Source organism: Gymnoscopelus braueri (assembly GCF_963280865.1).
Source record: "Gymnoscopelus braueri genome assembly, chromosome: 18".
Lineage (NCBI taxonomy): Eukaryota > Metazoa > Chordata > Actinopteri > Myctophiformes > Myctophidae > Gymnoscopelus > Gymnoscopelus braueri.
The window spans coordinates 1,693,804-1,718,555 of record NC_137618.1 but is presented as its reverse complement, the minus strand read 5'-3'; the positions used below and the strand labels follow the sequence as shown (position 1 = coordinate 1,718,555).

General features: G+C 45.4%; 1 protein-coding gene across 6 annotated transcripts in view; it reads left to right on the top strand.

Annotated features, from left to right (window-relative positions):
* The window catches only part of myo1b (myosin IB), a 158,441-nt gene that overhangs the window by 72,600 nt on the left and 61,089 nt on the right, over nt 1–24,752 (top strand). For all 6 annotated transcript variants that reach the window (XM_080412838.1, XM_080412836.1, XM_080412837.1 and 3 more), the window contains exons 4-6: nt 9,361–9,455; nt 17,157–17,261; nt 24,447–24,493. In XM_080412838.1, coding sequence (XP_080268964.1) covers nt 9,361–9,455; nt 17,157–17,261; nt 24,447–24,493 — 247 coding nt within the window. The remainder of the gene's footprint in view (nt 1–9,360; nt 9,456–17,156; nt 17,262–24,446; nt 24,494–24,752) is intronic.

The window sequence follows — 24,752 nt, the reverse complement described above, 5'->3', positions numbered from 1 at the left end:
ATCAGAAAGACGCTCATTAGTTTGGGCAGGGCCTGTCTCTGCCTATTAGCAGGGCGGGTCACACTCCTACCAAGACCCATACATTATTATAACTTCATTAGAGGCTATAAATCATGTCCACAGCGTTGGCTCAGAGAACACAGCCCCGCCCTTCTTCACATGCAGGTCACAGGCTGCATGATCGGCCCTGGACTCCCAACCCCCCCCCCCCCCCCCACACCCTCCTCCTCCTCCTTACAGTATGACTAACGACCCAGACTAGAGGAAAGGGCTGAGGGGGGGCTATTTTCTGCCTGCTTACCTCATCATGCCAGTGTGGCTTCAGCGTTCACCGCTGCCACGAGCAGCTCCAAATTACAGCCTGATGCTTGGCTGGTGTGATGGGGGAGGTTGTACCAAGCACCGCTCCTCCTGGCCGCCCCACGGCCCCCTGGGCCTTTTGCTCTGCCACCTTGCCACCCTGCCCTCCTGCCACCCTGCCACCCTGCCACCCTGTCATCCTGCCACCCTGTCCTCCTGCCACCCTTACATTTTGTTAAGGGAGTTTGTTGGGTCTCAGTGACTTGCAGTGGTCTTGCTGCTCATTGCTTCATACAGTAGCCACTTAAAACCCTCTATATTTAGTAAATTAATACTCAGTTGACAGGGATTGGCTGTGTACTTGGTCAGCTCCCCCCCCCCTCCCCCCTCCCCTACACCAAATCTCCACCAAGTACTTGTAGATCATCTATTTTTGGCCAATGTTCCCTCCCTCCCCCAGCTAGAATAGGGATGTTATAGGATTGAAGTGGTTAGTCTTAGATGTTGACCTCATTGTGCCTGCTCACATTTGATGCCTTTTCAATCAGTGAAATGCCTCGTCTTCCTCCTCTTCCTCCTCTGCATCTGCTTTAAAAGTCTTGATGACTACACGATGCTGTGGTCACAGCGGTGCCTTTATGGGCGGGTCTAATTCTGATATGTTTTAGTTTTCTCTCTCCATTTCTGTCTCTATCCGCCTTTTTTTCCCATTACTCCTACAGCTTTTAACCTAACGTCATGCAAATCAGTACACAGTATCTCTATAGTCATGTGATCAACCCGGATCTGTCCGATTTCCCATATTCCATCCTCATTGGCTAAGGTTGGCTTCCAAAGTTTGCAGGATTGGTTCGTTTTGAACGAAAGGCCTCAAATCATGAACGCAGCGGTGCCATTTCCATAAAATTGAACACGCACATTCCCTCTAGGCCGAGGAAGAAATGCCACCCCTTTCACATTGGCCTGTTATAGCGCCACCAGCAGGTCTAATTTAGCAAAACACATTTTTTGGAACAAAACGCTTCAAATCATGAATCCAGTGTCCGATTGAAAGGTCTAAGAAGAAATGACACCCTTTTCACATATTTCCCTATTATAGCGCCACCTGGCGGAGACCTGTGCTCCGAGGAGCACTTTTTTTCTAGTTTGTTCTTTCTCCATCTGCCTTTTACCACAGAGAGTGTCCTCAATGCAGAGGAGTGGTTATTTCTTTAGCACATGGGTTGTCATGCAGGCGTTTGGATGTGGCCCCCCTTTGCCCCCCCCCCCCCCTGCAGCAGCTTGCAGGTCCATTCATATTGTGATCACGGTCCTTTCATATTCATATGACCAGCAGCTCTGTGTGGAACGCAGAGGGAGGGACGTGGTGCGTCATGTCAGCCAATGACAGATCATTTTGGCAGAGTTTCCTGACAGTGAGCGGACCTCCCACTCCTCCTCTCTCCTCTAGTAGACCCCTCCTCCCCCTGCCCCCCCCCCCCCATGCAGGAACTCCCCCTGCCCCTCCTTCCTTCCAGTGGTCCTCTGGGGGCCCCGGCCCGGATAATTGTGTGATGCTTCGCTCTTTGTGTCGATCATGTCAGGCGGCGGGGCTGTTTTCACAAAGAGCAGACAGCTGGCCTGCACTGTTCAGCCATGACGTAATGTCCCTGTCCCTCACCATGTCCCCGTCCCTCACCATGTCCTGTCCCTCACCATGTCCTGTCCCTCACCATGTCCTGTCCCTCAGCATGTCCCTGTCCCTCACCATGTCCCCGTCCCTCACCATGTCCCTGTCCCTCACCATGTCCTGTCCCTCACCATGTCCTGTCCCTCACCATGTCCCTGTCCCTCACCATGTCCTGTCCCTCACCATGTCCCTGTCCCTCACCATGTCCTGTCCCTCACCATGTCCTGTCCCTCACCATGTCCCTGTCCCTCACCATGTCCTGTCCCTCACCATGTCCCTGTCCCTCACCATGTCCCTGTCCCTCACCATGTCCCCTGTCCCTCACCATGTCCTGTCCCTCACCATGTCCCTGTCCCTCACCATGTCCTGTCCCTCACCATGTCCTGTCCCTCACCATGTCCCCTGTCCCTCACCATGTCCTGTCCCTCACCATGTCCCTGTCCCTCACCATGTCCCTGTCCCTCACCATGTCCTGTCCCTCACCATGTCCCTGTCCCTCACCATGTCCTGTCCCTCACCATGTCCTGTCCCTCACCATGTCCCTGTCCCTCACCATGTCCTGTCCCTCACCATGTCCCTGTCCCTCACCATGTCCCTGTCCCTCACCATGTCCTGTCCCTCACCATGTCCCTGTCCCTCACCATGTCCTGTCCCTCACCATGTCCCTGTCCCTCACTATGTCCCTGTCCCTCACCATGTCCCTGTCCCTCACCATGTCCCTGTCCCTCACCATGTCCTGTCCCTCACCATGTCCTGTCCCTCACCATGTCCTGTCCCTCACCATGTCCTGTCCCTCACCATGTCCTGTCCCTCACCATGTCCTGTCCCTCACCATGTCCCTGTCCCTCACCATGTCCTGTCCCTCACCATGTCCTGTCCCTCACCATGTCCTGTCCCTCACCATGTCCCTGTCCCTCACCATGTCCTGTCCCTCACCATGTCCTGTCCCTCACCATGTCCCTGTCCCTCACCATGTCCCTGTCCCTCACCATGTCCTGTCCCTCACCATGTCCTGTCCCTCACCATGTCCCTGTCCCTCACCATGTCCCTGTCCCTCACCATGTCCCTGTCCCTCACCATGTCCTGTCCCTCACCATGTCCTGTCCCTCACCATGTCCTGTCCCTCACCATGTCCTGTCCCTCACCATGTCCTGTCCCTCACCATGTCCTGTCCCTCACCATGTCCCTGTCCCTCACCATGTCCCTGTCCCTCACCATGTCCTGTCCCTCACCATGTCCCCTGTCCCTCACCATGTCCTGTCCCTCACCATGTCCCTGTCCCTCACCATGTCCCTGTCCCTCACCATGTCCTGTCCCTCACCATGTCCCCTGTCCCTCACCATGTCCCTGTCCCTCACCATGTCCTGTCCCTCACCATGTCCTGTCCCTCACCATGTCCCTGTCCCTCACCATGTCCCTGTCCCTCACCATGTCCTGTCCCTCACCATGTCCTGTCCTTCACCATGTCCCTGTCCCTCACCATGTCCCTGTCCCTCACCATGTCCCTGTCCCTCACCATGTCCCTGTCCCTCACCATGTCCCCTGTCCCTCACCATGTCCCTGTCCCTCACCATGTCCTGTCCCTCACCATGTCCTGTCCTTCACCATGTCCCTGTCCCTCACCATGTCCCTGTCCCTCACCATGTCCTGTCCCTCACCATGTCCTGTCCCTCACCATGTCATGTCCCTCACCATGTCCTGTCCCTCACCATGTCCCTGTCCCTCACCATGTCCTGTCCCTCACCATGTCCTGTCCCTCACCATGTCCCTGTCCCTCACCATGTCCTGTCCCTCACCATGTCCTGTCCCTCACCATGTCATGTCCCTCACCATGTCCTGTCCCTCACCATGTCCCTGTCCCTCACCATGTCCTGTCCCTCACCATGTCCCTGTCCTTCACCATGTCCTGTCCCTCACCATGTCCTGTCCCTCACCATGTCATGTCCCTCACCATGTCCCTGTCCCTCACCATGTCCCTGTCCCTCACCATGTCCCTGTCCCTCACCATGTCCTGTCCCTCACCATGTCCTGTCCCTCACCATGTCATGTCCCTCACCATGTCCTGTCCCTCACCATGTCCCTGTCCCTCACCATGTCCTGTCCCTCACCATGTCCTGTCCCTCACCATGTCCCTGTCCCTCACCATGTCCTGTCCCTCACCATGTCCTGTCCCTCACCATGTCATGTCCCTCACCATGTCCTGTCCCTCACCATGTCCCTGTCCCTCACCATGTCCTGTCCCTCACCATGTCCCTGTCCTTCACCATGTCCTGTCCCTCACCATGTCCTGTCCCTCACCATGTCATGTCCCTCACCATGTCCCTGTCCCTCACCATGTCCTGTCCCTCACCATGTCCTGTCCCTCACCATGTCCTGTCCCTCACCATGTCCTGTCCCTCACCATGTCCCCTGTCCCTCACCATGTCCCTGTCCCTCACCATGTCCTGTCCCTCACCATGTCCTGTCCCTCACCATGTCCCTGTCCCTCACCATGTCCTGTCCCTCACCATGTCCCTGTCCCTCACCATGTCCCTGTCCCTCACCATGTCCTGTCCCTCACCATGTCCCTGTCCCTCACCATGTCCCTGTCCCTCACCATGTCCTGTCCCTCACCATGTCCCTGTCCCTCACCATGTCCCCTGTCCCTCACCATGTCCCTGTCCCTCACCATGTCCTGTCCCTCACCATGTCCTGTCCCTCACCATGTCCCTGTCCCTCACCATGTCCCCTGTCCTTCACCATGTCCTGTCCCTCACCATGTCATGTCCCTCACCATGTCCCTGTCCCTCACCATGTCCTGTCCCTCACCATGTCCTGTCCCTCACCATGTCCTGTCCCTCACCATGTCCTGTCCCTCACCATGTCCCCGTCCCTCACCATGTCCTGTCCCTCACCATGTCCTGTCCCTCACCACAATTCCCAGCCCCACAATTAACTCCAAAGGAAACCACTTAGAGATAAGAGGAGCGTGGATCACTGTAGTCTAGTCTGAGTGGTCTGAGTGGAAAGTGCTATTATTTGCGACGCATACAAATGTTTTGGGAAACACTGGACTCTACAGGAAGCTGTGAATGGACCGCATGGTTTCCAGGGCCCAGAAGAACCTTGTGAGATGCTGCAGAACAGAACAGAACAGAACCCCCTAAAAAGCTCCATTGACCCCCATGCTGAGCGTCAACTCCATGGTGTGGGTCTGGAATGCAGTCATCTGGCTCTCCATCTCCCTGCTCCCCCCCCCCCCCCACACTCTCTCTCTCTGCTTCTTTCTCACGTCACAGTTCAGCCGTAGTTCAGCTCGGTCTTGATTACTCTCTTCTTCCAGTAGATGTTGCTCCTCTGGCCACAGTGACACCACTCCCTCTCGTCACCTCCATCTGCAGCTCGTATCCGTTTGCCATGAACTTGTGGTTTTAACAGAATGCTCACAGTGTGATCCATCTCCCTGGATTGTGAATACTGATGTTTCCTCTTAATCAGAACAGCGTTTGAGTGTACAATCATTTGCCTCAATTTCGGACGGAACACAACTTAACAAGAAATATTCTGTATGCCAGTGGTTCTCAACCTTTATTTAGGCCGCGACCCCCCCAAAATAATCATATTTGAACTGGGGGACCCCCCACCCTGACAAGCACTTGGAATCGTAGGCATTACATTTTAGTTTGACTCGGTACCATGGATCAATATGGTGAAAATAACAGATCTACAAGCTCACAATGCGAGGCGTTGTGAGCTTGTAGACCAGGGTCATGTAGGGGTCAAGACCAGGGTCATGTGAGGACCCCCCCTGACCCGACCCACAGGTTGAGAACCTTCAACCACTGCATGTATGCATATCCTGGCTGTCTCGGTTAAAGTTCTAAGAAACCGTGTCGCGTGTACAAAAAAAAACAAACATGGAATATGTGGCTGTCAGGCATTCCTGCTGTTCCGGGACACTTGGTGCATATAATTGTGTAATTAATGACATTACTTGCAGAATTCAGAGATCTAGGGTAGGGTGCCCCCCCCCCCCCCCGCCACAGGCAAAGAATGAAGCCAAATTAGTTGGGAGTGATATTTTGATGCATTCTTCCACAATGACCCCAAAGCTGTGTTGATGTTGTACTTGCCACTGCTATGAGGATTGTGGACCTGTACTTGTTATGTGAAAATAACACTGCCTTTGTTAAGTGTTTTTAACACTATGTGAAAATAACAGCCTTTTGACTGAAAGTTGAAGTTTCTCTTATTGGAGAGATACGCCAAACACAAGCCCGACATACTTTGCAGTACGATGAATGGCGAAAGTAGACGATCTGTATGCCGAGCTGTGTGCAGTTTACGCTGTTTCAGAAACATCTTCTCAGCTATAATGACATGCCTAATAGGGATGTTAACATTTGACAAGACTCCCATTAGGCCCCCCGTCAATGTGGACCCCTCACTCACTCACTCACTCAGGAACCATGTCTTAAACCCTATGTACCTCGTTGACCAGGGTCCCCAAGGGGGGTCTGTACTTTGTCCCATCCTTGTTTTTCTCTCCCTCTACTCAAATACTCTTTGCGAAAAATAGCCGATCTATGTGAGCTTGTACATTGGCTATTTCCGCCGAAGGCTTGCCTATCATGACATGTCCAGGGAGGATGACTCTCCTGTGGGGAGTGTTGTATGTAGGATATCGTCAGATCAGATCCACTTCACCGTCTGTGAAGTTTAGTTATAATTCTATTCTCTTAATAGAGCAAAAGGGTGTTGAGTCTCACGACGTAACGCAGGAAAAAAAGGGGGGAAACTTACATGCAACATTTCCCCCACAATCGCAGCTATTATTAGTGGTGGCTCTGGAAAAAATTCCTGAGTAATGAATGTCGAAGTACAGACGGAGGGAAAAAAACAGGAGACCCAACGGGCTAATTTGAAGTCTCATGGGCTGCTAAGAGGAGGGAGAGCTGGAGAGTCCTGTTCCAGCAGCTCTGTGTAGAGGACTGTTAAGCTGCCAAATGTGAACCTTAAAGAGCTGTACAGTAACTTAGTCTAACCCTGTAGGTTCCTCCTATGCACTGTTGATTTCGTCGACTAAAACTATATGACGAAAAATGTTGGTCGACTACCTTTTGTCACTGATGAAACTAAATATAACTAAGCTATGGTGACTAAAACTATGACTAAATATACAGACAATTTCGTCAACAAATAAAAACTAGACTAAAATGTTAGTGAGGGATCTAGAGGAGAAGAGATCCAGTAGAACTAAAAGAGTCATTTTATGTTTGGTTGCGCTCAGGTGTTGCGCTCTGAAAATAACAGATCTACAAGCTGTCAAAATCCACACTGCTCCTATGTGGGTCTGACTTGTACGTAAGAACCTTAATTACCCTCTAGAACAGGGGTCTTCAACGTTTCTCAAGCCAAGGACCCCTTAGCTGAGAGAGAGATGAAGCAGGGACCCCCCAGGGACCCCCCACTACGTTTTGTATAAAGATTGTGTTGCAGATTTAACCTTTTCATAGATTTCATAGATGGGCTCATAGACTTGTTTGACAGCACTGTGGTTGTGTTGGATTCATGTTAATGTGTATTTTCAGACGGTTAACCACTTAAACCTTCAATAACTTGCACTTGGTCCGCTCTTTTCCCCCCCTATACCAAACCTCTTTGCCATAAATAGCCCATCTACAAGTGTTGTGAGCTTGTAGATCGGCTATTTGCAGCTGATGTTCCCCTCAGAATAGGGAGTCTAGGGCTCAAGTAAACAATAAAAAAAAAAAAAAACATTCACACAAAGATGTGGCCCCCCTGTAGTAACTCTGAGGACCCCCCCTAATGGTCCTGGACCCCCTGTATAACAAGTCACCAGGTCAGTGATGCCCTCCCCTCCCCATCATACTTCTGCATAAAGAGATGAGGACAATGACAAGTCCTTCATTGTTGGAGATCCACTAATCTTCATTGTTGGAGATCCACTAATCTTCATTGTTGGGGATCCACTAATGTTGAAAGTGCTGTAATCTGTCCCAGTTTACCCACCGTGTCACTGTCCTGGAATGCAAAGTGTTGACAATGGACTTTTTGTGTTGTTGTGACTTTTTGCGGTCATTGTTATAAGCAGCTTTCAAATGGTTGCCAGCATACATCAGTAAAAGTGTGAACTTTGTTTTCTGTTTTTGTTTATGTATTTGTTTATTTTTGGATGAATTGCATTCAAGTCAAGGAAAAGCCATCAGCTTGCCTGGCATTGCCGGGGTTATTACACTCGCCGTGCAACGTGTGTTCAGGTTTTGGTACCCAGCATTGGCCGGGTTATTGCTCTCTACCTCCTTTTCCCTCCCTCCTTTTCTGTCTCTCTCTCTCTCTCTCTGATTGAGATCTGGTCTGACATGACAGACAACCTCCCTTGCCCTCTCACTCTCTTCCACTCACCGCCCTCTCTCTCTCTCTCTCACCATCGCTCTCTCACTGGTTGAGCTTTGGCCTGACATCATGCACAACACAAACCGTTAGCTAACAACGTGATTTGTGCTGACATCAACCATCGCCTAACGACACTGACTCGCGCTGATGGATCTCCATGGGTGTGTGTCCGTATTTGATCATAATCCAAGCAAAGCACACAGACAAACCCACAGACAACTTGAACTTTTACAATTATTTGAGTGGAAAACAGTGTATTTTTTGACCAGACGGCAGTTTCCACCGTTCATTTGGAACGGTTTCACTTGCATCATTTTGGGAGGTAATTCTTAAAGCCAAAGCCCAGTGGCAGGCCAGCGCAGCAGCTAAATTAAGCTGAGAGTCACCCAAGCAAGTCCGGTGGCTGTCCCACAGATGCGACCTAGTTTCTGTCACGCCATGTGCTATCGATCAGGGCTAGTCAGCAATGTGGCAAAGGCACAACAATCTATTTGAACTTTTCCTACCCCCATTATCTCCTCATTTGCCCCCTCCTAAAAAAAACATGCTGGAAAATGAATCCAGCAGGTTTTTTTTGGAAACCAAATCTCAAATCAAACGAAAGAATATTGCTGTGTTTCTGCTGCGGTGCCTGACATTGATGTTGACATGACGGAGAACATGGCCTTGGGAAACGGGCACACCTGAACATGACATTCTTACATAAGGCATAAGGCAATATAGGCAAAGCCAACTCACAGGAGAAGAAGCACAACGACTCTCTCTGTCTAATATCATATAATTATATTACGATTAAAAAAAAATAGCAGATCTACAAGCTCATAGCGCACCACTCGGTGCCGTGCTATGAGCTTCTATTTATAGATCTGCTATTTTTGAATAGCCAAATAAATCTTAAAATGACATAGATGCTTTCCCGGTCTTAATGGGTTAATGTCTCTTGTTTTGCTCTGTGTTGCAGAACGTTAATGTGTGTGTTGTCCTCTGTGTTGCAGATATGCCTTGGCAGACGAGGCCTACCGGTCACTAAGGGACCAGGACAAGGACCAATGCATCCTGATCACAGGGGAGAGCGGCGCGGGCAAGACGGGTAAGAAAAACATCTGAGCAACACCACGGACATTTACTTATATATAACACTGTTTACCATGTTTGGGTCATGAGTAAATATCCCCTTAATGTATTTCAAAACATTTAAAATAATTTCAACAACAAAAGAAAAATTAAGAGAAATCTCATAATTTTTCAAAGGAATGTCATTAAAAAAAAAAAAAAATCAAAGAGATTCCATCAATGAAAACTTTTTTTTAAGGTTTAAAATAGCCGATCTGCAAGCTCACAACCTGCCGCATCGCAACACTTCTGGGTCCTGGGGAGATGTCAAATGTGTCTTTTGGGTCTCGAGCTAGAACGTTTGGGAACCACTGGTACTGTATATATCATCCTCCAGAGTTGACAGACAGGCTTTTCTCTTTTATCCCTGATTTTTGTAACCCATGTCACCCAGTGCCAATTGCCTATGTAATCCTGGGCACCACTCTCCCCCTGCCAGCCTGGGGAGATCCCAGAACTGAGCTCATGCCTCCTTCAGTGCATGAGCAGACCGCTTCTTATCACCTGACAGGGGGGAGTTTCCCCGGAAGGACGTAACGCGTGGAAGGAACACGTTATTCCAACCAGTTCCTTTCCCCTCCATCAGGCACCCCGGCTGACCAGGGGGAGGCAGTATAGAGACCAGGATTACTGCATGTTTATTGTGAGGGTACCTACCTACCCTAGGGGACACGGGGAGAACATGCAAACTCCACACAGAAAGGCCCTTTCGCCAACCCCACCTAGGGTATGGGCGCTTAACTGATGACGCGGAGGAGAGGACACGCCCCCAGCGCCCACACAAGCAAACATGAATGATGTTATGTTTGGATCTTAAATGTACCTGATGACACCAACTGCAACAATGACCTCATGCAGAATCTGGAAAATGTTGAGAATGGTAATAATAGACTCAAAACAATTGAACAGCTGTAGAGAAATGGCAGTCCTCCTGGTTTGATGTCAGTATCAAGCGTCCTAACAAGAGCATTTGGCAGACAGACAGACAGACAGACAGACAGACAGACAAGTTGAGAAACTCTCAAAAACCATGGGTGTTGTTGTGTACTGATACAGTGAAATGGGCCGGGGGAAGAATGGGTGGTATCTATCCGTCCATTAGAGAGGTTCCTGTCTTGACTCAATTGGTCTGTACTGTATGTACTTAACCCTTCATATAACAGTGAGGTCATGTTCTAGAGGGAAACCTCACATCATGCTGTACAGCGTGGAATGGAATGACCTCCTTTTTGTATTGTGTTGTGTTGGCACTGCAGCCCAGCAGGTTCCCAGGTGAGAGCTGTGTTCGGTTGGCAGCGGGACAGACAGACCCTGTTGGAACTCACGGCGCACCTTGTCGTGGCGTGTTGTGAGCCATTAGAGCTCCTATTTTTGGGGGTATTTTGTGTAATTTTTTGAAAATAACACTAATTTGGACCAATGTTTTTTTTATATTTTGGAAAACCTCGCTGGAGATATATTTATGTTTTTTAAATTCAGCCCTGTTTCTGGGGCAAACATTTAGTCTCTGTCGGGGGAAAACCTCATAATTATATCCAAAACTGTAACTTTTCAGGATTCCCCAAAAAATAATTGGCAAACGTAGCAGATCTACAAGCTCGACACGCGTCGCGAGCTTGTAGATCCGCTACTTTTGATGCTTTTGTGTGACGTTGTTTTGAAAAAGTTTGTAAAAAATATATATATTCAAAGATTTGCACAAATCTTTGATACGATAAAAGAAAAAAACGGATCTACAAGCTCATAGCGTGGCACTCGGTGCCGCGCTATGAGCTTGTAGATCTGTTATTTTTTGAATAGCCTAAAGTATAACATAATGGCTTTAGCTAAAATCTAAAATGACACAGATGCATTCCCGGACTGAATGGGTTAAATAGTTAAGAAACCTCAGGCTGATTTTGTAGTTTGTTTTTCCAGTTCTTGTTACAAAAACTATTGCAATGTAAAAAAAACAAAAACAACCATGGCAACACAACTGCAGCTAATCAAATTAGGGATGAGATTTCAACTAGATTGAGTTATATTTAGGTGTGGTGCCCAGAGACATGGGTGTGCCAGGCTGCCAGCCCAGTGTGTGCCAAAGCATAGACAGCAGTCTATAACCAGGCACATCGTCTCGCTCAGCGGAAACCAGCAGTTCAGTATGGTTACGCTTCTGTGCGGTGGTGGAACAAGTACTCAAACCTTTTACTTAAGTAAAAGTATCAATACTGCAATGTAGAAATACTCTGTTACAAGTAAGAGTCCGGAATTCAAAATTTACTTGAGTAAACGTACAAAGGCATTGGCAGCAAAATGTACTTAAAGTACCAAAAGTAAATGTACTAAAATGTTTGAAAATAGCAGCTCTACAAGCTTAGATCGCGACGCGTTGTCGCGATCATTTGATTATCTGCATTTTTTTAGATCAGATCTACAAGTTCATACCGCTGCACTCGGTGCCGCTTTATGAGCTTGTAGATCTGCAATTTTTGAATAGCCAAAGTATATAAAATATGGATAAAGTGACACATGATGCGTTCCCTTCCCGGGTTTAAATGGGTTAAGCAAACTACAAAATCAGCCCAGGGTTCAAGTCTCCTTTTAAGCCCTTTGATAGACTTTGTACATACGACAAATAATAAATAATACATAAACAAGCTGATCTATAAGCTCGTTTTGAGATTGTAGATCTGCTAATCTACTTAGATTTTAATTATGTTCATGTTTTTTAAGGTCTTTTTGATAATTCTTCCCTGTAATGGTTGACACATGCCCAACACAAGGAGGACATGTTTAAAGTGGCGAGCCCTCGGTGAGGTACAGTCGATGCTCTCTCATTAGATTACAAAGCAAAACCTAAGTCAGATCTCTTTGAAGCAGAGCTTTGAAATTGTACTCGACAACAAAGCCATTTTCTAGAACAATGCCGTGCATTTTCAGGTATAATATAGGCCTGGTTACATTTGTACACATAATACCGTATATGTATCATCATTTGAAAACTAAATTATGTCATTTAGACAGATGTTAGGGTTCATCTGGTATCCTAGTAGTTGTACCACGTACTTGATTTCTTGGCACTCTATTTACTTTAGCGCTGACTGTAGCATGTTGTTGGTTGACTAGAGCTCATGTCATTTACTCTCTGGAGAATGGCGTCTGGCTAAATGTCTAAATAGTAAATTGCCTTTTTGTATCACTGCCATGCTAACCATATTCAAAAATAGCAGATCTACAAGCTCATAGTGCGGCACCGAGTGCCGCACGATGAGCTTGTAAATCTGCTATTTTTTAAAATAAATCTTGAAAATGTGTGCTAATCTCTGAATATGTTTTAAAGCAAACATTTGTAACTCAAATCTTTGCTTCTGGGGGGGGGGGGGGCGGGTCCCTGGAACAACATATTTGACATACAGTATGTGTTTGCTTAAAAAATAATACATATTCAAAGATTTGCACACATTTTCAAGATTTTTCAAAAATAGCAGATCTACAAGCTCATAGCGCGGCACAAGGGCAATGAGCTTGTAGATCTGCTTTTTTTTTTAATAGCCCCAAAGACATCTAAAATGACACAGATGCGTTCCCTGATTGAATGGCGGTGAAAGGTGTGCGATCCCAGGAAGCCAGGCAGCCATGGCAAGGAGATGAATCAGAGATTTAGGTAATCTCCTCATCAGACAATGTAGCTTTGCAGGGGAAGGAAGAACATAAGAAAAAAAGGGCATGCTTCTCTTTACTCCTGGATTACCACATCCTCATGAGGGCTAGATGAGCATCTCTGCTCTCCTCTATGATGTATGATGTTGTGTCTAGTACTGTAGTACAGGCTTGTTCTGGTCTGTTAATATTCCGTCTAGCCGTGGTTTGAATGAAGCTTGTATTCAAATGGAAGTTATTGTATCAGATATACAGTACCAGCAGAGCCTTTGTGTGGGAGACGTGCCACATATTTTCTGCTGCCTGAAAGAGATGGTAGAGAGCGATATAAGAAATGTCTCCATTATACAACACGTGCCCGTTTTATCCCAACACAAACATCCTTGATCTTTACGTCTTATCCGATCTCTGAACACGTTTTTTCAGTGCAAACGGCAGTGTTTCGCTCAAACACGCGTCACCGTGTTTTGAACCTGTTTGTGCTGGAGCCCGCCCGCCCGACCGACCGAGATGCCAGATGTTTGGGTCCGACGCCACAGCGCTGATTGTTACCCATTTTTGACTGATATTTTCAAAAACGATAAAAGTGCTAAGTCTTTGTGCACACCTAGTTCAGCTCAGGGACGGGTGTGTTGGTAGAGCAGACGTTTTTAGATGAAATAGAACGGAAGAACCCGCACACCGTCTTCACTTTTATTAACCCTTAAAGGAGAATTCCGGACAAATTAAGTGTTATCTTTGATGTCTCGTTACTCACCTACCGATGTGAAAAGTAGCGTTCTTTTTTTTCATATATTCCCCTGTCGTCATTTTTTAAACCCCCTCCGTTGTCATAATGGGAGCGCGTGGCTAAGGGAAATTCGTCTATTATAACCGACGCAAAGTTGTTTTTTTCACTACTAGTATTCATAGTAGAGTCTCATGATAGTCAAACATGCGTTGAAACTATCTGCGAGGCTGCCGTCAATGGCGAACGATTTAACACTGGTTGCTTGTTTCTTCCAGAACCTGGCAACTCGTGTTGCCAGAATCTGGAAACAAGCAACCAGTGTTAAATCGTTCGCCATTGACGGCAGCCTCGCAGATAGTTTCAACGCATGTTTGACTATCATGAGACTCTACTATGAATACTAGTAGTGAAAAAAACAACTTTGCGTCGGTTATAATAGACGAATTTCCCTTAGCCACGCGCTCCCATTATGACAACGGAGGGGGTTTAAAAAATGACGACAGGGGAATATATGAAAAAAAAGAACGCTACTTTTCACATCGGTAGGTGAGTAACGAGACATCAAAGATAACACTTAATTTGTCCGGAATTCTCCTTTAAGCTCTAAAATGGTCTGGCACCTACCTACCTCTCTGACTGCCTAGAGAGATATGTTCCAAACCGGGCCCTCAGGTCTTCAAGTGCTGACCTGCTCGAGGTGCCTACAATGACATATAAAAAATACGGTGAAGCAGCATTCTGCTTTTACGGACCGACAGTGTGGAATAAACTCCCATTACACTTAAGACAGGCAGCCTCTGTCGATAGCTTTAAAGCACAGCTCAAGACCTATTACTTCACTCTTGCTTTTAGCTGATTCTTTGGTTGATTTTTAATTCCTCACTGTATTCCCTATTTTAATGTTGTTTTATGCCTTTGCTTTTGCCTTTGCTTTTATTGTATTTTATTTTATTTTTGTTTGCTTTATTGTTAAATTGGTTCTAACTGTAATTGTATTCTTGCTCTGTAAAGCACTTTGAGCTGCATTTCATGTCATGAAAGGTGCTATACAAATAAAGTTTATTATTATTATTATTAAGACCGGGAACACATCTCATGTCATCTTTAGATGTCTTTGGCTATTCAGAAATAGCAGATCTACAAGCTCGTAGATCTTGTAGATCTGCTATTTTTGGGGGGGAAATCTTGAAATATTTGTGCAAAATATCAGTGGTTCTCAAAAAGGGTCAGAAAAAGTTGTGTAGAAAAAGCACAAATACGTTTTTGATAAATAAAACCAATAAACACAAACTGAACTTCAATCGGCTGCATGATTGCCGTTACCTATGACGTTAAAAAAAAGTCAAATTATGACAGATATTCTGTATATCGTCAGGCTCTAGTTTGTGAATCTGACATCTATCAAGGTTTTACCAGATCACTGCCATCATCAGCTCTGGATCAAAGTGATCTCATTGGACAGGAGAAGTCCCAGACATCACCATTAGGGCTGGTAAATTAATATTCAAATTTCTAATACTCCTCGAATATGGGGGAAATATGTATATTCGAATATGAAAATTAATATTCGAATAAAATAAAATAAAATGTTTATTTGACAGGAACAATACAAAAAAATATGTATTATTGGATCCGAGCACTTGATACATTGTTTTTTGTATTGTTCCTGTCAAATAAACATATATATTAAAAAACAACTTTTTTAATATATTTTTTAATAATAATATTCGAATATATTTGAATATCTGCCAATTTTTAAGACCAATATTCGAATATCATTTCTGAGGAAAGTTACCAGCCCTAATCACCATACTACCAGCCAGCCTTTCTTATACTTTTTCCCATCCCAGCAAATCTGGCCTTTGGAGAACGAACGCTTTTCCCATCAACACGCCTCAGTGCCTCACAGGCCTTTTAAAGCTGCCCTGAGCCCCCGGAATGGGACTGGGTTATCATCAGTGGTGTAACTAAGTACATGTACTCAAGTACTGCACTTAAGTGCAATTCTGAGGTATTTTTACTTTACTGGAGTATTTCCAATATGTCTATACTTTTACTTCTACTCAACTACATCTCAGAGGCAAATATTGTACTTTTACTCCACTACAATTATTTGAAAACTTAAGTTACTAGTTACTTTGCAGATATAAATTATGACATTATAAAACATACATTAATCACTTTAGCCCTACTTTATACCTAGGCTATTTGAAAATGGCAGATCTACAAGCTCACAACGCATCGCAATGTGAGCTTGTAGATCTGCTATTTTCAAACATTTTAGTACTTTAAGTACATTTTGAAACCAATACTTTTGTACTTTTACTCAAGTAAATTTAGAATTCCGGACTTTTACTTGTAACAGAGTACATCTACATTGCAGTATTGATACTTTTACTTAGTGAAACATTTGAGTACTTTTTTCCCACCACTGTGTTCTCATCCTGTTGGTTCCCAGTGAGGTCAGTAGTATTATGGATGGTGATGATAAAAGCCCTGATTCCATAATGGTCTCCATCTAACTAAACAAGGTGGTGCCTGGCTCTGGTTCTGGGGCGTGTGAATGGAATGGGGCTCTGCCTCCTCCTCCTCCTCCTCCTCCTCCTCACTGAGGGCCCCAGACTCCACACCCTGCCTGCCCCAATAATGGCTCTCTGGGGGGATGATGTAAGGGGATTTTTTTTAGGGGGGGGGGGGTGGTTGTACTGTATGTAACACTTGTTGTTCACTCTTTGTCAAGCGGAGGTCTAAAAGCACTGTTTCCCAAACTGTTTGGGTCACGGATACATTTGTATGGGTCGGGAGTAAAATATCCCCTTTATTTCATTTCCTACATTAAAACAATATATATATATATATATATTATTTTCAAAATATAAAAAAAAAGACACCACGTTTCATCAATTAAAAACAATTCCAACGTTTTCGAGAAGTATTTCATAAATTATATATTTTTTTAAACGAATAATTTCCATAAACAAAAACGCATGTTAGCTGCTCTACAGCGTGCCACGCAGCGAAACATTGTGAGCTTGTAGATCGGCTATTGTCTGCCGTAGGTTTAGGGTTGAAAATTACCTTTAAAAAAAAAATGTGTGTGTGTGTGTGTGTGTGTGTGTGTGTGTGTGTGTGTGTGTGTGTGTGTGTGTGTGTGTGTGTGTGTGTGTGTGTGTGTGTGTGTGTGTGTGTGTGTGTGTGTGTGTGTGTGTGTGTGTGTGTGTGTGTGTGTGTGTGTGTGTGTGTGTGTGTGTGTGTGTGTGTGTGTGTGTGTGTGTGTGTGTGTGTGTGTGTGTGTGTGTTTCTCAGAGGCCAGTAAGCTGGTGATGTCCTACGTGGCCGCGGTCTGCGGGAAGGGCCAGGAGGTCAACAAGGTCAAGGAGCAGCTCCTGCAGTCCAATCCCGTTCTGGAGGGTGAGTGGTGGTGGGCGGGGCCTATAAGTTCATCATGGCTCCACAGAGGAGCAAGTGGTGCATTCTGGGATACCACACACACAGAGCAAACGAGTGCTCCTCAGGTCAAGCAAAAGTCCACTTTTACCCATTAAGACTGGGAACGCATCTGTGTGTCACTTTAAGATGTCTTTGGGCTATTCAAAAATAGTAGATATACAAGCTCATACAGAGTGCCGCGCTATGAGCTTGTAGATCTGCTATGTTTTCGAAAAATTGTGATTTTTTTTTGCAAGTCTTTGAATATATACTTTTTAAAGCGAACATTTTTAACTCTGTTACGACTTCTGGGGGTCCCTGGAAAATACATATACATTTTTGAGAACCAATGATATTATGGCAAACATGCATTTAAAAAAAAAAAACTGTTAGGATTTAGAAGACATTTGTAGAATCCCCCCAGAAGCAAAGATCTGAGTTACAAATGTTCGCTTTAAAAATAAATATATATATTCAAAGACCCACAAGTTTCTGCGATGTTCCCCAAAAATAGCCCAAATAAATCCTAAATGACACACAGATGCGTTCCTGGATTGAATGGTGTTAAAATGGACAGTTTTGCCCCCTTCGCTCAGAGAGGCTCAGGGGCTACAGATGATCAGGGGCTACAGATGATCAGGGGCTACAGATGATCAGGGGCTACAGATGATCAGGGGCTACAGATGATCAGGGGCTACAGATGATCAGGGGCTACAGATGCCAAACATCACGCGAGTCGGTACACCTCAGAGATGTCCACGAGTCTCTGAGCTCGAGTCCGAGTCAAGTCTCAAGTCTTTGAGGCTCGAGTCGAGTCAAGTCTCAAGTCTTTGAGGGTTGAGTCGAGTCGAGTCCGAGTCAAGTCTTAAGTCTTTGAGGCTCGAGTCGAGTCAAGTCTCAAGTCTTTGAGGGTTGAGTCGAGTCGAGTCCGAGTCAAGTCTCAAGTCTTTGAGGGTTGAGTCGAGTCGAGTCCGAGTCAAGTCTCAAGTCTTTGAGGGTTGAGTCGAGTCGAGTCCGAGTCAAGTCTCAAGTCTTTGAGGGTCGAGTCAGAGTCAAGTCTCGAGTCTTTGAGGGTCGAGTCCTCGAGTCTTTGAGGGTCGCGTCCAAGTCAAGGCTCAAGTCTTTTCGAGTCTCAAAACTTAAAAAAAAAAAAAAAAAAAATTGGGGGGGGGGGGGGGGGATTCTATTCTTAATTTATTTTATTGTGTATTTATATGATGTAGCCTAAGGCTGAAATACAGTTATTATGGTCCACAAACCCAACCCGAAATGAGAAATGCACAGAATGAATGTTTATCAAAATAGTAGGATACATTCATTTAGGCTCCTTTGCGTCTTATAGCGCAGCTATCACACACACACACACACACACACACACACACACACACACACACACACACACACACACACACACACACACACACACACACACACACACACACACACACACACACACACACAAACACGAAGGCATAGATGTAAAAGTATAGACAGGTCATAATAAATCACATTAGATTCACAGATTAGAGATTTTATGTATTTTCCCCACAATTTATTTTCATTCAAATGAAATGTGATTGAACTTGCACTAATAATGACTTTAGCTGATTTTTCACTCTTTAAAATATAGTATTTCTTAATTATTAATAATTACAGCTTGTAGATTGGCTATTTTCACGATTTTAAATTGTTTTTAAATAATAATAAAAAAGGAACATACAAGATTTCCACCCGACAGCGATAATATATAGCCAATATGGTTCTGTATCAGTATATGAGTCAGTTTTTGCAGATTTCATTCTAATTGGCTACTATGCCTGCATATGAATTTCATGGGCCTGGGTAGGTCACCCTGGCTTGGCGGAGATATGCCCTTTTGCGCACACTCCGCACAGCAGTCCAACAGCAGAGCAGGTGAAAGCAATTCACTTAAACGAGGGCTGTGTTGCGCACCAAAAAACGGACTCAACCTGTGGGTCGGGACCACAACAGGAGCTCACAATGCCTCGCAAGCTTGTAGATCTGCTATTTTCACAATATTTATCTGTGGAACCGAGTCAAACTAAATGTGGATCCCCAGTTCAAATATGATTCTTTTGGGGGGTCACGGCCTGAAAAGGTTTGAGAACCACAGCTTTTATGCAGTGAACATTACATGAGCGTAGCGTTTACCGTGGTGAAGTGTTGAATATTCACCCAGCTGGGTTTAACGAAATGAAAATCCGATGTTTCCTAAACGTGCTGTCACAGATGATCCGACCATCTTATAAAAAATGTAAGCATATGCCAAGATAACTGAGGTTATATAGCTGATTCTGAGCTAAACATATTTGTTTAATTTTGAAGTTTTTATATTTAAACTTTATGATGAAAGGCCGCGGCGGCCACACACATAGCAGCTGTTGCGCTCGCCTCTCCATGTTTACGTTAATGAGCAGCACGAAACAGCTTGACTGAAGCCGGCTCCGCGCAGCGCGCACTGGAGCGGAGGTTTCTTTGCGGGGGGGGACAGGGGAGTGGAAGTTTTTTGGGCATTTCATTCATTTATTTGTCAAAAAAAAAAACATAAAATAAAGATTGTCCACGAGTCTTTGAGGCTCGAGTCGAGTCAAGTCTGAAGTCTTTGAGGCTCGAGTCGAGTCAAGTCTCAAGTCTTTGAGGGGCGAGTCAGAGTCGAGTCGAGAGTCTCATTATTGGCTACTCGAGTGCGACTCGAGTCCGAGTCCCTAACTCGAGTCCCCATCTCTGGTACACCTTATCTCTAATAGTCATGTGATCAAGACTGACCTGTCAGATCTTTCATATTATATCCTGATTGGCTTAGATTGGCTAGATTTAGATTATTTTTTAACAAACACACATTACCCTATTTTAAACAAGCTCATAACACTTTTAGATATGCTATTTTCAAAAGATTATTTAATACATTTTAGACGTGCCAACGGGTGAAACGGGACATTCGGCATAATGCCTATACTTTTGTACTTTTACTCAAGTACATTTTTATAACCGGTCTTTTACTTTTAATAAGATTGTTTCTACATAGCAGTATTGATACTTTTTCTTAAAGGGTTTATAGGCAACATTCAGCCTAAATTTAAAGAAATAATTACATATATATTTAGCATTTTTCCCCCTCTATCAGCCATTATATAATGATTCTGGGGTGTTTTCCTGCATTGAAACACAGTCCTCTTTCTGAAATCCCTATTTTCCCTACTATTTATGTTTTGACATCCGGGTGTCCGGGACGTAAATGTAACGCACGCATGTGCGCGTCCGTGCGCGTCCGTGTCCGTGTGAACTGTTCGAGTGAAACCGAATGGAACCGAGTGCAGCCGACAAAAATGGAACAAGCCGCCATTGTTTTCTGCTGCGCTGTTTTTACTTTTTACTTTCGGTTTTAAAACGCTCTCAAACTTCTTTTAGTCGTTTAACTTCATATATGTGGTCAATTAATCATGACAGAGCCTATTTAAAAATAAAAACTCAGAGAACCGGCAGGGGCGGGCAGTGACACGCATTGTATCCGAATAAAGCAACCTATTTTCGGCATGGCCCGTTCAGAAGTCCCCCCTGCGTCACCCCCTGGTGGTCGGGGAAACAAACTGCTGATGAGGAGGGGGGGGGGGGGGGTGTTTGACAACAGTTTTTAATTGTTTTTGATCTCTGAACTTGCCTAGAATCCCTTTTAAGTACAACATTTGAGTACTTTGTCCCACCACTGCACACATTGCAGGGGAGAGTTCCCCCAGTGCATGCACACACACACACACACACACACACACACACACACCTCTGTGCTGGCGGCACAGAGACAGTGCATGCACACACACACACACACACACACACACACCTCTGTGCTGGCGGCACAGAGACAGTGCACACGCACACACACACACACCTCTGTGCTGGCGGCACAGAGACCGTGCATGCACACACACACACACACACACACCTCTGTGCTGGCGGCACAGAGACAGTGCACACACACACACACACACACCTCTGTGCTGGCGGCACAGAGACAGCTGTGGGTTTAATTGGTAGAGCAGCAGGCATGCAGGAAATGCCCATGAATAATGAAGCTGTGTGCCCAGGCTTGAACTGCTGCTCAGGCCCTGATGTGCAGCACATCTGTTAGACTTTAAGCTGCTGTGCTGCTGCTGTAAGGAGAGGAGAGCAGATATCCTGCTGTAAGGAGAGGAGAGCAGATATCCTGCACAGAGCAGTGGTTTTCAACCTTTTTCATGACAATCTGAAAATGTTGTTGTTGTGCCAGGGACCCACAGAAGCAAAGATTTTAGTTAATAATGTTTGCTTTAAAAAAAATATATATATATATTCAAAGATATGCACACATTTTCAAGCTTTTTCAAAAATAGCAGATCTACAAGTTCATAGCGCGGCGCTCGGTTAAAGGAGAGATCCGGACACTTTAAGTGTTATCTTTGATGTGTCGCTAATCACTCACCATCATTGAAAGGGACGTTGAGTTATTCCAGAGAGTCCCGTGTCATGCAGTCTGGCGACCCCCTCCGTGGCATAATGGGAGCCCGTGTAAGAGTGAAATTCGTCTATTATAACCGATGCAAAGTTTTTTCTCTACTACTGCTCATTGTGGAGTCTCATGATACTCAAACATGCACTGAAAGTCGCGCACAAGTTATCGTTCGTGCAGAACTAGACGACGCTGGTTGCTTACTTCTTCCACAGAACCTGGCGTCTGTGGAAGAAGTAAGCAACCAGCATCGTCTCGTTCTGCATGAACGATAGCTCGTTCGCGACATTCAGTGCATGTTTGAGTATCATGAGACTCCACAATGAGCAGTAGTAGAGAAAATACTAACTTTGCATCGGTTATAATAGACGATTTTCACTCTTACACGGGCTCCCATTATGCCAACGGAGGGGGTCGACAGACTGCAGGAGACGGGACTCTCTGAAATAACTCAACGTCCCTTTCAATGATGGTGAGTGATTAGCGACACATCAAAGATAACACTTAAAATGGGCGGATCTCTCCTTTAAGCGCTATGAGCTTGTATATCTGCTATTATTGAATAGCCAAAAGCTAAGTGGTTAAAATGATTGTGATGCTATGTTAACTCATTTTGCTGGGGACCCCCTGGTACCCCCCCCCCCCCCAAGGACCACTGGTTGAGAACCAAGAGAAACCTCTTATATGCTACAGTAGCTCCGTGCTAGCTTTTCCTGTTTTTCCGTAAATCAACGGCCTATCAAAAGTAGCCGTTCCGCTAGAGGCTCGCGCCGCGTGTCCAGCTTGTAGATCTGCTACTTTTTAGCTTTTTTTTGTTTATTTGAATCCCGAAAAGTAACCGTTGTGACGCATGAGGTTTCTAACCCGACGCTATACACACAGTACAGCCCCAGAGAGTGCTGCTTCTTCTTTTTTTTGTTAAAGTCTGACTCAGCACTTTGCTGTGTACTCCGTTCTGCTTGCTCTGTGATTTTCTCTCTCTCTCTCTCTCTCTCTCTCTCTCTGTCTCTCTGTCTCTCTGTCTCTGTTTCTTTTACTCCATCCATTTTCTTTTTCTCTCCATCAGCCTCTTTTGCTTGCTCTCTCTAATCAGTCGTGCGCCAGCTATTTGTTTTGCTTCGTCCCTCTGTTTTACTCTCTCTTTCCCTCCCCATGCCTGCTCTGTCTCTCTCTCTCTCTCTCTCTCTCTCTCTCTCTCTCTCTCTCTCTCTCTCCCTCCCTGCCACCCCCCACCACACACACACACACACACACACACACACACACACACACACACACACACACACACACACACACACACACACACACACACACACACACACGCACGCACGCACGCACACACACACACCCTAGGGGCTGTGAGGGGGTGATTAGCAGTCTAGACGCACACACTAGCGATGAACTTCAATACGCATTAGTCAGCGGGTTAGCTAGCTAAGCATCGTTAGACTGACGGCAGCGAGCCAGGCGGCGCTCATTCATTCATTCATTCATTCTCTGTGACATCATTGTCACCCAAAGGGTTCCAGGCATTAATTAGGGAACAAAACAAGTACAATAACGGGGTGACGGTTCATTTCATTAACACGAGTTTTGACACAGAAGATGCTATGCATGTGCAAGATGTCCATGGACTGACTTACTGTAACTACCGCAAATAAAGGCATTAATTCCTGTAAATGCTGCCTTTGAACCTCGTAGTTACTCTGGTTTCTAAAAGCGTAGCCAGTCCCAGTCCCACACGCTGGAACACTTTGAGTTCAAAGTGCCGTGACTGACTGCTGCTACACACACCATCCTAGTTCTAAGCCCGGAGATAGATCCCTATGGTGCTTTGCTTTAACCCATTAAGACCGGGAACGCATCTGTGTAACCACTTTATCCATATTTTATACTTTGGCTATTCAAAAAATAGCAGATATACAAGCTCATAGCGCGTCACCGAGTGCTGCGCTATGAGCTTGTAGATCTGCTATTTTAGAAAAATCATGATTTTTTTTGGGGGGCAAATCTTTGAATATATATATATGTATATATATTTTTAAGCAAACATTTGTAACTCAAATCTTTGCCCCTGGGGGGGGTCCCTGGAACAAAATAGTTTGAGATGGGGGGTCTGTGGCCAAATACATATCATTTTGGGGGTCCTTGACAAGAAAAAGTTTGAGCACCACTGATATAGAAACATACTGTAAGTTTTTTTCAGAAGAACTGTGGGATTTAGAAGACATTTGTAGAATATCCCCCAGAAGCAAAGATTTGAGTTACAAATGTTCGCACAAACTTTTTCGCGTTTTTTTCTTCTCAAAAATAGCAGATCTGCTACGAGCTTGTATATCTGCCATTTTTTAGAATAGCCAAAGAAATCTAAAAAATGGCACAGATGCGTTCCCGGGTCTTAAAGGGTTAATCCACACAGAATTAACGGGGCATTCATCAGAGCAAATGGCTCGGAGATAGAGTTGTTAATGTGATTGACAGCTATAGCCAGAGCGCGTTAGTCAGAATCATTAATGGGGCTTTAGGCGTAGGTTTAAAAAACAAGCTTTCATCCTGATTCCATCCTCAGTTTTTTAATATTTGCCATATGGTCACAACACGTTGATTAGTTTGGTGTTTGACACCGTTTTCTTAATGTCTCTCCATTGATTCTTTTTTCTCTCCAGCTTTTGGGAACGCCAAGACGGTGAGGAATGACAACTCGTCCAGATTTGTAAGTATTTACGCCCTGCTGTTACCAGAGCTGTTCGCTTTCAGGATTCAAATAAACAAATATATCAAAAGTAGCAGATCTACAAGCTCGAAACGCGTCGCTTTGCGCCGCGTTTCGAGCTTGTAAAGTTTAGATCTTGTAGAACATTTTGATGCTTGTGTGTGACGCTGTTGTGTGATCAATTAGGGCGTTAATTTACGAAAAAACACAACAAATTGTGGAGATAAGAGGTTTCTGCCCGACAGCAACGATATCCTGT